The sequence below is a fragment of the Tupaia chinensis genome, unplaced genomic scaffold (assembly GCF_000334495.1).
Source record: "Tupaia chinensis unplaced genomic scaffold, TupChi_1.0 Scaffold145814_1, whole genome shotgun sequence".
NCBI lineage: Eukaryota > Metazoa > Chordata > Mammalia > Scandentia > Tupaiidae > Tupaia > Tupaia belangeri.
Window position 1 is genome coordinate 2,675,824 of NW_006205672.1, and position 13,341 is coordinate 2,689,164.

Here is a 13,341-nt window from a genome sequence, read left to right on the forward strand (position 1 = left end):
AACAGAGTGTGTGGTGCAAAATGATAGATGATGCTGGGCAATCCACAATATCGTGTGACATGCTAAGATTTCTCTTAGACTGTGCTAAGGAATTAGAATTATATCCTATCCAGACTTTGAGAACCTGCAGAACAAATGACCCAGTATCTTTATTTATTTATTTTAAAATTTGCCAGAGGGTGTGTATGCTTGCCAGAGACAGAGAGGGAAGGGGAAAAAGCACTTCCCCAGTGGGGCGTGATCACATAGCCTTCTTCATTTCTCTGTTCTATTGGGATTCGGGGCATATATGCATCTGTGCCTGGCATGTTTTTCAAGTTGCTAGGGCCAGGATTTCAACCATGTAGTTGGGCATGTGGCATCTGGTTTCCTTAGCCACCAGGTCTCAATGCTGGACTGATTTAGTGCCTTAAACAAATAAATTGCAATAAACAAACAAACAAGATCAGGAAACCTAGGTTTAAAGACATTTAAGAAATATATCAACTAATCAGCTTGTGTAGACATTTATAAGGCAGTTGGGGAAATGAGAACAATGTCTATGTGTTTGATTATTGTTAAATTTAGGAGTCATTTATTTTATTTATTTATTTATTTATTTATTTTGAGAGGCTTTCACTACAGGGCACGTGCGCTTGCCAGACAGACAGAGACAGAAAGTGAGAAATCACCCCGGGGGGATGGTCATGCCGCAATCTCTTCTCCTCCATTCTCCTCCCAGGATCTTGGGCATGCACGCACACGCACCTGGCATGAGTTCTAAGCCACCGGTCCATGATGCAAACCGCGGTCGACTACGTGGGAATCCAGCAACATAGCCATTACGCTAACTGCTGGTTCCCATGGGGTCCTTTATTTTTTCAAGATAGAAACTGAAATATATGTGGATGAAATGATGATGTTCAGTGTTTGCTTTTCAATAACCTAGTGGAGTAAGTAAGTGATAATAGATTGAGGTAAAGGTGAAATGAGATTGACCTTACATTTATGATTGTTGAAGGTGGGTGACAGATACCCATAAGTAACACAAAAATATAGGATAGTAGTCTTCCTAATATTGAATATGTTTAAACTATCTGAAATTTTCCATAATAGAAAGTTAAGAAGTATAAGCTATTGAAACTCCATTATGCATAAGAATAATCTGGGAGAATTGTTTAAAATACTGATTTCTAGACTGCCCCTCAAGAAAATCCAGTTGAGTTGGACTGAGGTAGGTTCAGAAATCCACATATGTAACAAGCACCAAATGTAAAACAACATTGCTTAGTGGGTGAGGAGCCGTTGAATTTTGAGTATGAGAATGGCAGGAGCAAATTTTTGGATTTTTTATTTTTAGGGAGAGATTTTTGCTATAGGGTGCTCACCAGAGAAACAGAGAGAGGCAGAGAGATACAAAGTGAGAAATCACCGCCCGCGGAGGATGGCTGCACTACAATCCCTTCTCTACTTTCCTCTCAGGATTTTGGGCACACACACACACATGCACAGCATGAGTTTCAGTCCTCTGGGTCTGAGACTCGAACCACGGCCATGTGGGAATCTAAGTGCCTTAACCACCATGCCACCTGCTGGCCCCAATGATATGTATTTGAAAATGCTGACACCAGAGTGGATGATGAAATGGAGAGGAGTGGGAGCAGAGTCAGTTGGGGTAACCCAGGAAAGAGGCCCAGGGATGGGATGAGAGTGGTAGATTGAAGATGGGCCAGAGGAGACAGAAGAAACACATAAAGTTTGGAATTGGTCAAGCTAGGTGGTTAATTTGAAGGAGAAAGATAAAGAGCAGCAAATTTTCTGAGTTGGCTACTGGATAGATGTGAAGTTCTTTAAATATGAAAATATAAAATAAAAATAAAAATAAATAAGGGAACATAGGGAGCAGAATTTTGGGTTTTTCTTTTTCAGTAAGACATACTGAGGGTGGTTGTGGTGGATAAAGTAGGCAATTGTGTGAGTTGTTGGATAGAGACCTGGGGGAGGTTGTTGAGCAGAATGAATATTAAAGAGAGATGGATTATTTCCCGAATCCTAACAGGGCCATCACATATATTTTCTTGGATCTCCCCATCTATGAAGCAGAAGTAGAAACAGCCATGGGAGTATAAAATAATCAGCTATAACAGTGGCAGCTTCAAGATTGGAAAACCAGGAAAGGATGTTCTTCTTTCTTCTCTGCGAAACTGATCTTCTGGGGTCACTTACTTTGTTTCCTTCCATTTCCCCTCCACCGTACCCCTTCCACTCTCTTCCCATCTGCAATTCTAGGGTGGAGAGTTCAGAGGAGCCTGTATATGAGAGCCTGGAAGAATTCCACGTCTTTGTCCTTGCCCATGTGCTCAGGAGGCCCATAGTGGTTGTGGCAGACACCATGCTGAGGGACTCCGGAGGGGAAGGTGAGCCAGCTGTTCAGTCCTCACTCCAGCCTGGGCACCTCCTGTTTCCAGAGCCTCGAGCTAAGTACTAGGAGGAGGGCAGAAAAAGGGATTTATAGACCCCAGGGGGAAAAAATAATGTACAAATTAGAATAATGTAAAGCTCTCAAAATATTCAGAGTACAGCAGTTGGGGTTAATTGACAAGGCTTCTTGAGAAGAATTATGAAATAACTTGGGAGTAAAGGGGGGACTCAGTCTGCAGAGTGGGGTATAGGCATTGTCCACTAGGCAAAAATACAGCCTTAATAATAATTGTCTTGGTTTCCTGCAGCATTTGCCCCTATTCCCTTTGGGGGAATCTATCTGCCCTTGGAGGTCCCAGCCAGCCAGTGTCACCGCTCCCCTCTGGTGCTTGCCTATGATCAGGCCCACTTTTCTGCACTCGTGTCCATGGAGCAGAAGGAGAATGCCAAGGAGCAAGGTGCGAATGCAGTCTCTGTCTCTGCTGTCTGTGGTCTGTGTTATTTTCACTAGGGAAAATGGAAGTGAGAACTAATATAGGAGGAGAGACTTGAGTGGCATGCAAGCCCAGACAGTGCTTGTTGATGCTGTTTTACTAAACTGTGAGATAGAGCAGAATTTTCAAATTAAAAAAGGAAAAGACTTGAGCAAGACCCAGCCACATGCTGTATGCTGCTGCTTGGCAGGCTGAGACCACCTTGAGACCCAGGTTCAATTCCCAGCCTACCTGAAAGTGGTGCCCAGTGGTGTGTGCCTATAGTCTACACACACACACACACACACACACACACACTCACACACCTGGGTTTGGGGGAAAGCATAGCCTGTGTCTCCTGTGCTACAGTAAAGGGCTTATAAGGTCGTGGGACCTTCCACACGATGCCTTGCTATATTTGTCTTAATTGACAACTTTGAATTCTCTGAGTACATAATTAACTAGCAAGGACACCATGAAAGTGGAGAACCATGGAGGTTAGTGGCCTAAACCATGTGCTGGGTAGTAAGAGAAAACTAGCCTGTTGGTTTTTAATTCAGGAGTAGAGAAGTGGCTATAGTTGGATCGTGTGATTTTAGTGAAGTCAGTCTCTAAAAGCACCTGCTCAGGTGCTTGCGTCTCTCCTCAAGGAGACAGACTTTCTGATGGCAATTTTTTCTTTTTTTCTCTCCAGCTGTGATCCCACTTACGGATTCAGAGCATAAGCTATTGCCCTTGCACTTTGCTGTGGACCCTGGGAAAGGCTGGGAGTGGGGCAAGGATGACAGTGACAACGTCCGATTGGCCAGGTGAGGCAGGCCTGGCCTCTCCATCTGCTTTGTAGCTCGGATCTCTCCATATGCAGTGTCTGTCTCCTGGAGATTTTTCCTCAGTTTAGGCAAGACAGTCACATTCTAACTCCTGCTTCATGGGTAAGGTGGGGTGGCTGAAGGTTGGGCACCAGGACTCCTGAATTGGGGGGCTGCTACCTTGCCCTGTGAAAGAGACAGGGATTCTGGGATCTCAACTTGGTCTTTTCTTATAATAAGAAAAATGATCTTGCACTGACTGATACATCCATTCTTGAAGGCCCTAAACAGTGATTAGAAAATTGAGATAATCAAATTATAGAAAAATGACTTTCCAGACAACCTAATAGTTTGCTCTGAGTTTTTGCCTTTTGGGAATTTAAACAGACAAGAAAAACACATCCCCTCTCACCCTGATCCCATCCTGCTCCCTCCACACCTTCCCCGTGGACAGCATGTGAATGTAAAAGCTCCTGCCTTACCTCTTGCCCAGTGCTTTCTTCTCTGGGTCCTTGCAACAGGGTCCTAGCCAAGACTTAAAAGTTTACGGCTTAAGACTTTTTTTTTTTGGAGAGGTTTTCGCAATAGGGCGTGTGCGCTCACCAGACAGACAGAGAGAGACATAGAGACAGAAAGCGAGAAGTCACCCCCTAGGGGGGATGGTCATGCCGCAATCCCTTCTCCTCCATTCTCCTCTCAGGATCTTGGGCACGCACGCACACGCGTCTGGTGTGAGTTTTAAGCCACTGGGTCTAGGACGCGAACCACAGTCGACTGCGTGGGAGTTCAGCGACATAGCCATTATGCTAACTGCTGGTTCCCCACGGCTTAAGACTTTTTAAAAGTAAGTTCTGGGAATCAGCAGTTGGTGTAATGGCTGTGGCGCTGGGCTTCCATGTAGTCGACCGAAGTTCGAGCCCTGGACCCAGTCGCTTAAACTCACGCCAAGTGTGTGTATGTGCATGCCTAAGATCCCAAGAGGAGAATGGAGGAGAAGGGATTGTGGTGTGGCCATCCCCCCTAGGGGGTGACTTCTCGCTTTCTGTCTCTATGTCTCTGTCTTTCTGGTGAGCGCATGCGCCCTATAGCAAAAATTCCTCAAAAAAAAAAAAAAAAAAGTTCTCACCTAATGGTCAAAAGCTCCTTCCAAAGAATATTTACAACAGCAATGGTAATGGGTACTGCCTGGTTATCTCCTATTTTTCAGACACTGAGCTGGGTCCTTTCCAAAACATGGTTTTAGCCTCACAACAATCCTGCAGGTTAGATGTTATCTCCACCCATTATCAACAGGACTACAGGACTACAGGGAGGTTGAAGTGCCTCCCTCAAGGTCATAACCCTGAGTCATTAGCCTGAGCTTGGTGGAACTGTAATTCAAAGCCAGCCCTGTGCCACGTAGCTCTTTCTCATCATTTCTCTCATCTGTGTCACTCCACTTTACTTTTAAAAAGTCACAATAATTTTAATTATGTTTTTCTCCTTTTCACAGTGTAATTCTGTCCCTAGAGGTCAAATTGCATTTGCTTCATAGCTACATGAATGTGAAGTGGATCCCACTGTCCTCTGATGCACAGGTGAGACCTCCCCACCCCTACCCTTGTATGTTCTTATTTTCAGAGACAGGGAGCACAAGGCGAGTTAGCGGTGGTCTCCTGAACTGTTCTCAGTGGGTGTTTGCGTTAAGGCTAGGAGTAAGTGGAAGTTGTCAGATAAGTTCCAAATAATTCTTTTTCTCGCCTTTCTGTTTCTTCCTCCTCTCCATTTTCTACATCTCCTCTCCAACTAGGCTCTGCATTTTGGAAACATTCTTTAAGAAAAGTGTTTTGTGGGACCAGCAGATGGCGTAATAGTTATCACTGGACTCCCACGTAGTTGACCACTGTTTTGAGTCCCAGACCCAGAGGCTTAAAACTCATGCTGGGTGCATGTGCGTGCATGCTCAAAATCCTGAGAGAAGAATGGAGGAGAAGGAATTGTGGCGTGACCATCCCCCCAGGGAGTGATTTTTCGCTTTCTGTCTCTGTTTCTCTCTGTCTCTCTGGTGAGCACATGCGCCCTATAGCAAAACAAACAAACAAAAACAAAAACAAAACAACCAAAACACCTCCAAAACTATTTAAAAAAAAAACCTATAAGAAAAATGTTTTGGACTTTTTGCTGAACTCCAGATTATCTTTACTTAGTCCTAAGCCCTGTGTAGACAGACCTCTGTTTGGGCACCTTGGCACCAGAAGGTGACAGAATATCTTAAGGTCCTCCTGTTCCTGTGGGTTCTGGGCTAGAATAGGAACACAGGATTGATCCTTTCCGATGCGAAAAGTGGAGGATAAGTGAAATGGTCAGACTTGGTTGACTGTAGTCAGTCAAGACTTTGTTGAGTTTAATTTTTTTTTTTTTAGAGTTGCACGCGCCCTATAGCAAAACAAACAAACAAAAACAAAAACAAAACAACCAAAACACCTCCAAAACTATTTAAAAAAAAAACCTATAAGAAAAATGTTTTGGACTTTTTGCTGAACTCCAGATTATCTTTACTTAGTCCTAAGCCCTGTGTAGACAGACCTCTGTTTGGGCACCTTGGCACCAGAAGGTGACAGAATATCTTAAGGTCCTCCTGTTCCTGTGGGTTCTGGGCTAGAATAGGAACACAGGATTGATCCTTTCCGATGCGAAAAGTGGAGGATAAGTGAAATGGTCAGACTTGGTTGACTGTAGTCAGTCAAGACTTTGTTGAGTTTAATTTTTTTTTTTTTAGAGTTTTTTTCTATAGGGTGAGTGCCCTCGCCAGAAAGACAGAGAGAGACAGAGAGATAAAAAGCGAGAAATCGCCCCCCAGCGGGGATGACCATGCCGCAATCCCTTCTCCTCCATTCTCCTCTCGGGATCTTGGGCATACACGCACATGTGCCCGGCGTGAGTTTAAGCCACCGTGTCTGGGACTCATACCGCGGTCGACTACATGGGAGATTAGCAAAATAGCCATTATGCTAACTGCTGATCCCTTGAATTTAATTTTTTTTTTTTTTAGAGATTTTCACTATAGGGTGCATATGCTTGCCAGACAGACAGAGAGAGACATAGAGACAGAAAGCAAGAAATCACCCCCCAGGGGGGATGGTCACGCTGCAATCCCTTCTCCTCCATTCTCCTCTCAGGATCTTGGGCATGCACGCACATGCACCCGGCATGAGTTTTAAGCCACCGGGTCTGGGACGTGAACCATGGTCAATTACGTGGGAGTCCAGTGACATAGCCATTATGCTAACTGTTGGTTCCCCCTTGAATTTAATTTTGAGTAGAATATGACATAAAGAAATTTATTATAAAGTACATTATAGTGTCTATAAAATATTCCTCTTAGACCATCTGGTGGCATGGTGATTAAGGTGACTAGATCCCACATGGCTGACAGCATAGTTCGAGTTCCAGACACATGGCTTAAAAAGTACATCAGGACTGTGTGTATCCATGACCAAAATCCTAAGAGGAGCATGGAGAAGGGATTGCTGTGTGGCCATCCCCCCTCTCCCCCCCCCGGGGGGGGGCGGTGCTTTCTCATTCTCTCTCTCTATCTTTCTAATGAGTGCATATGCCCTATAGCAAATAGAAAAAAAAAAATCTCTCCTAACCCAGAGGCCGTGTATTGTACCATTGGGTGCTCATTGCTCAGAAGAGTAGGCAGGCTTCATTTTGACTATCTCCTTGTTATAGAAAGGAGTCAAAATGTAGCAGGTGGAAGAAAAATTAGATATGAAATACATCTTGTTCTTTGAGAGAGATCTGATGGGGCCAGGAAAGGATGGTACCCTCCTGGGTGACTCTCCCATCAGGCTAGCAGCCCTTGTCTGGAGCCAGGCACTCCGTCCCAGGATAGTTTCCAGGGGTGTTACCACCCTACTTCCAGATAGCTAACCCTATAGCAATGGTGGCAACCAGATGTTGGGGCTAGAGAGCCCTGGGGATTGCCCAACCCAGACCAGTAGGATGACTGTCAGGACTGTTCTTGTCTCTTCCAGGCTCCTCTGGCCCAGCCTGAGTCCCCCACGGCCTCAGCAGGAGATGAACCCCGGTCCACTCCCGAGTCCGGGGAATCAGACAAGGAGTCAGTTGGCAGCAGTTCTACCAGCAACGAGGGCAGCAGGCGGAAGGAAAAGTCAAAGCGAGACCGGGAGAAGGACAAGAAGCGAGCAGATTCCGTGGCTAACAAACTGGGCAGCTTTGGCAAAACCTTGGGCAGCAAGCTCAAGAAGAACATGGGTGGCTTGATGCACAGCAAGGGCTCTAAGCCTGGAGGGGCGGGCACGGGGTTGGGGGTGAGCAGTGGCACTGAGACCCTGGAGAAGAAGAAGAAAAACTCCCTGAAGAGCTGGAAGGGTGGCAAGGAGGAGGCAGCTGGGGATGGGCCTGTGTCTGAGAAGCCTGCAGTGGAGGCTGTCGGGAATGGAGGGAGCAAGTATAGCCAGGAGGTGATGCAGAGCCTGAGCATTATGAGGACTGCAATGCAAGGGGAAGGGAAGTTTATTTTTGTTGGAACCCTGAAGATGGGTCACCGGCACCAGTATCAGGAGGAGATGATCCAGCGCTACCTTTCTGATGCCGAGGAGCGATTCCTGGCAGAGCAGAAGCAGAAGGAAGCAGAGAGGAAGATCATGAATGGAGGGGTAGTGAGCGGGCCTCCTCCCGCCAAAAAGGCAGAGCCCGATGGCGGGGAGGAGCAGCTGCCAGCTTCCCCAGCAGAGTCCAAGGCAATGGCATTCTCTACTGGCTATCCTGGGGGCTTTACTATCCCTCGGCCTTCTGGGGGTGGAGTTCACTGCCAGGAACCCCGGAGGCAGTTAGCAGGGGGGCCATGTGGGGGGGGCCTACCACCTTATGCCACCTTCCCCAGACAGTGTCCACCTGGGCGATCCTACCCCCACCAGGACAGCGTTCCCTCTCTGGAGCCAGGCAGTCACTCCAAGGATGGAGTTCACAGGGGGGCCTTGTTACCAGCCCCCTCCCGCGTGGCTGATTCCTATAGCAACGGCTACAGAGAGCCCCCTGAGCCAGATGGATGGGCTGGAGGTCCCCGGGGGCTTCCCCCAACCCAGACCAAATGCAAGCAACCGAACTGCAGCTTCTATGGACACCCTGAGACAAACAACTTCTGCTCCTGCTGCTACAGGGAAGAACTGAGGCGGAGGGAGCGGGAACCGGGTGGGGAGCTGCTGGTGCACAGGTTCTGAATTGGGGGGGAGCCTTGGAGGGCAAGGGGGCTAAACAAAGAAAGTTAAGCTAACTAATGGGCTCCTCGAGAACCAGCCCCTAGGTTGATGGGGCAATGCAGTAATGGTGGGAGCCTGGCTGGGAACTCTGAAGTGTGTCTGTCTGGAGTGCTGTCAGGCTGGCAAGGGCAGGTCAGGGCTGGGCAGTGCCTCAGGGGCTGTACTATTCCTTTGCAGAGTTTGACTTGATGGAACTGAGGAGGGACGGGGAAGATGGTGATTCTGTCTCATAACTCCTCGGTCCCATCTCAGGACCTAAGGGAATACAGTAGTAGGGGAAGGTTTGGTGTGTGGGGTGGGAGGAGGTGGGCAGAAGTCTGGGGAGGAACAAGTAAAGGAAGTTCTCAGTCAATAAAAAAAAATAGACCAAAGTTATTTAGGTTTGGGGAAAAAAGCACATGGTGGTGGAATTGACAGTTGGAGGGAAACTGGGAAATTGGCCAAATTTGCCATTGATTTGAATCAGGGTAGAAATTAAGATGGGATAAATTCTTCCTGAAGGATCTAGAAAGCGGAGTAATGTGTGCTAGTGGGTGTTCCTTGGGAGGAGGAGGTGGTGAGATGGGAAAGGAAGGAACTTCAAAGGGGAATCCTTTTCCTCTTAAGTTTGATTTCCTTCTAAAGTCTTCTGTCATACGTTCTAGTTTGAGAGGAGATTGCCAGTTGGCCCCTAACATTTCCCATCCTTTTTGAGGGCCGAACTCAGCTAAGTGAAGATGATTTTATTTAAAAGGAAAAAAATAAAACTCTTTATTTTATTAAAAAAAAAAAAAAAGTTCCCTCTGGGAAAGGGAAGAGAGTGATGAGAAGAGCAGCAGTGTGTTGAATTTCCTCGATGGATCTGGTTTTTAGCTCCTTAGCAATAACTGCACGTCAGGGTTTGAGTGCACCATGGAGGGGTGGGGGAAGGACAGACATTTGGCCAGACAGTTTCAAACAAAACCAAAACCCTAAATAGAGCACTACCATCCTCTGCTGCTGCATTTCTGTAGAAAGCAACTTATTTTATTGACTAATTTTTTTTAAGGAAAAGAAAAACAGACCCCAATAAGTAAAAATGTTTAACAAATGATTTCTTTTTTCCTATTTAAGTGATTCTTTCTCCTTCTCTCTCTACTTTTGGAGAATGAATTTAACATCCCGGCTTCTTTTGTTAAGCCATAGCTGACCTTAATCTGTGGTTAGTTTATTAAAATAATTTAAAAAAATACTTTGTAAGAAAAGATATTTTTGATATTAGGACTGACGCTGAAACATGGGGTGGGGGTTAGGGACAATTTATAAAAAAAGGTAGTTAGAGAAATATATTTTAGTGAACTATCACCACAGATCACAGATTACTCCCAATGAGCTAATCTGTCTTTGGATTTCTCCCTTCTCCTGACCCAACCCTGATCTCCAGGGGGTGGGAGTGGGCTGTGGACACAGTAGGGGGAGCTCCTTTGCATTTTGCACAAAGCACAAGTCTGAACAGCCTGTGCTCTGGCCAGAGCCATTCTAAGCTTTAAACCAGAAGACCTATCCTGGACCAATTTTCCTTTTTCTTTATATTTCTGGGGAAAAAAAAATCAACTATGCAATTGTATACATTCCTGGGTACATGTGAAGAAGAGGAATAAGTGTACTTAAGTGTCCAGAGTATTGATTGGGGCTATTTTTCTATACTTGGATTTCTTCTTTGAAGTATGTATTCACAACCCATCCTGCGGAATGTAACCCCACATTTAATACAAGACAGCCATGGGTTGGGAGGCGTTTGTGTTGGGGGGACTCTTATTTGCCTATGTTCCTTCTGTCCCTCAGGATAGTTTTCATCCCATTTCCCTTGATGAGAAAACCAGTCAAGACTGTCCTCCTCATTGGAACTGCTCACAGTTAGAAAGCTTCCTTCTTAACAAACTCAAAAGTCACTTATTTTCCAAATCTGATATTCTGATAACTTAATCATTTCCTTGGCTTTTAATTCATTTGAAAACAGATTTATTTTAAGGAAACAATGAGGTTCCAAAGGAAGGGATATATATATTTCTAAGTAGGGTCAGAACCTAGCAATAGAATGAGATAAGCATCCTCTGGTACAGAATTTAAAGGGGTACCTTAATCAAGATAAATACCTTTGAGAATGAACAATTTTTTTGACTTTTTGAGAGATTTTTGCTATAGGGTATGTGCGCTCACCAGAGAGACAGAGAGAGGTAAAGTGAGAAATCACACACACACCCCATGGGAGGGCCACGCCTCAATCCTTTCTCTTCATTCTCGGAATTTTGGGCATGCATGCACATGTGCCTGGTGTGAGTTTCAAGCTGCCAGGTCTAGGACTTGGACCTCAGTCAGCTAGGAGTCCAGCAACGGAATCGCTATGCCATCTGCTGGTCTCAAGAATGAACATTTTTGTAAATTAATGAAAAAAAAAAAATCCATGCTGAACAAAAATATAATTGTAAATAAAAATAGGATCTGACTGGACTGGTATTAGGGTGAGGGAAGTGAAGTCAAATTCAGAAAGTATGGAGATGAATCCTGTCATGATTTAAATTTTTAATATATGGCTCATCATGGATTTTTTTTTACATTGAGTTTTAGAAAATATTGCATTAAAATATTTATCTTGGTTACTGGGTTTTTTGGCATCCCTTAAATTTTGTGCCCATGGTGAGTGCCTTACTCACCTCACCCTAGTCCTGTCCCTGTTTCTTGGGTTTGAGTAACACGGGTGAGAGCACCAAGCACCTCTGTGTGAGCCTCTGTCCCCGAACACACAGCACCCTTGGGTGGCTCATGACCACAGCTGGTGCCTGCACTACTTGCCCAGCCTTCCCTGAGGCCTGGACCAATAGGAATGGAGACAAGGAAGGTGTCACTTCTCTGCTGGATTGCTGTGTTTGGATTTGATCTGTTATTAGACCCTAGTTAATACTTTTATTTTTAAAAACAGGACAAATTAACAAAAACAAATATTGTATCATGCTTGTTTTTGTTTTTATTTATAAATTAGCCAATCTCAATTCATTTTGCAATCTTTTAAAGAGAAAAAAGATGAAATTTCAGGGTGCAGTTGGGAGGTCCTGGGGCAATTGTGGTAACATGGGGCTTTAGGCCCCGGAACTTTTTATTAAGAAATATTCTTTATTTGAGAAGGTAACTATTTACTGAGGCATTAAAAACACCTCTCCATTCTAAGGGCGAGGAACCCTGAGACAATGGATGTTCTGTGTAGGGGATAGTGATGTTGGTTTTACTCTAGGCTTTGGGAGAGGGGTTGGGTAGGATGGGGTGAAAGAATAATGCCTGGGAAATGAAGCCAGACTAAGAATGGCTGGTGGTATTTTGGGGAGGTGAGGGGGTGGAAGAGGCAAGCCCGTGCAGTCCCAGTGCTGGAGAGAAGGGAGGGAGGGGCAGCTGCTATGCACTCCCAGGAGCAGAAATTCCTTAGTGAAGGTGGTATGTGAGAGAAAGGGGGAGGAAGACCCCATAACTCTAGGTGAGGTATGATTATCATCTCTCAGGCTTATATTTAAGTGCACTTAGTTCCTTTAATCCAGGGCATCTGGGGTACCTACTGAAGTTTTTAATGGAGAGGGGAGGTTTTCAGGGTTTTCTCCTTTTGATTTAAAATAGGCCTCTCCACCCTTTCTCAACTCCATCCTCATGGGGCAAGTATACTACAGTGTAGACCTCTGGATCCCTCCTTTAATATGCTGGTGTTACTGAGTTGGTGAGATTGAACCAAAAGTTTTTCCCCCATACCAGTTTTGATCAAGAAAATAAAAAGATTCTATTAAGTGTTTTTTAATTTTTAAAGATTCAGTTTCTTTAAGGAGTGGGAGATGCTATTAAATTCAGGGCTGTCCAGGGCCTTGAAAGAGGAGCCTTCCCTCTGCTGTAGGCTGTTTCTTCTCAAACAGAACTAAAGCCCTCAGAACAGTAACACCAACAGAAATCAGCAATGCTTTCATAGCATATATTTGGGAGGTGTTACTGAGCTCGGAAAACAGGAAGCTGGGTCCCAGTTACTTCTGAGAATCTAGCTTTTGCCATCATCCTTCTCGTTTCCCTGCCTCTCCAAGGTTCATCACATTGTTTTCTTAATAAATGAGCATTTCAGATATGATCGCCCCTGAGTTACTCAGAGACAACCCGCGTCTTCTTTCAAGGAGTAGGTACCCTTACATACAGCCACAGGTGAGAAGATAGAATGAGAAGCCCCTTCCAGGCCTGGAATCACCGACACCTCCGATTTTTCTATTTCCTTCTTTCCCTCCAGGCCCTTCAACTGCAGATTCAGTGAGTCATACAAGCACTCTCTCTGCAGATTCTCAGTCTGCAAATCACAGGGTGTTTTTGCCCCCCTACATTTAAGTTGATTAACAAAATATTTATTGTGATGTC

At 45.1% G+C, this 13,341-nt stretch overlaps 1 protein-coding gene across 1 annotated transcript in view; it reads left to right on the plus strand.

Moving 5' to 3' along the window:
- OTUD7B (OTU deubiquitinase 7B) overlaps window positions 1-10,694 on the plus strand; it is a 32,986-nt gene extending 22,292 nt beyond the window's left edge. Inside the window, exons 7-11 of the mRNA XM_014584163.1 lie at window positions 2,269-2,396; window positions 2,709-2,858; window positions 3,568-3,682; window positions 5,175-5,259; window positions 7,702-10,694. Of these exons, the coding sequence (XP_014439649.1) occupies window positions 2,269-2,396; window positions 2,709-2,858; window positions 3,568-3,682; window positions 5,175-5,259; window positions 7,702-8,910 (1,687 nt within the window). The 3' untranslated portion in view covers window positions 8,911-10,694. The remainder of the gene's footprint in view (window positions 1-2,268; window positions 2,397-2,708; window positions 2,859-3,567; window positions 3,683-5,174; window positions 5,260-7,701) is intronic.
- The last annotated feature ends 2,647 nt before the right edge of the window (window positions 10,695-13,341 follow it).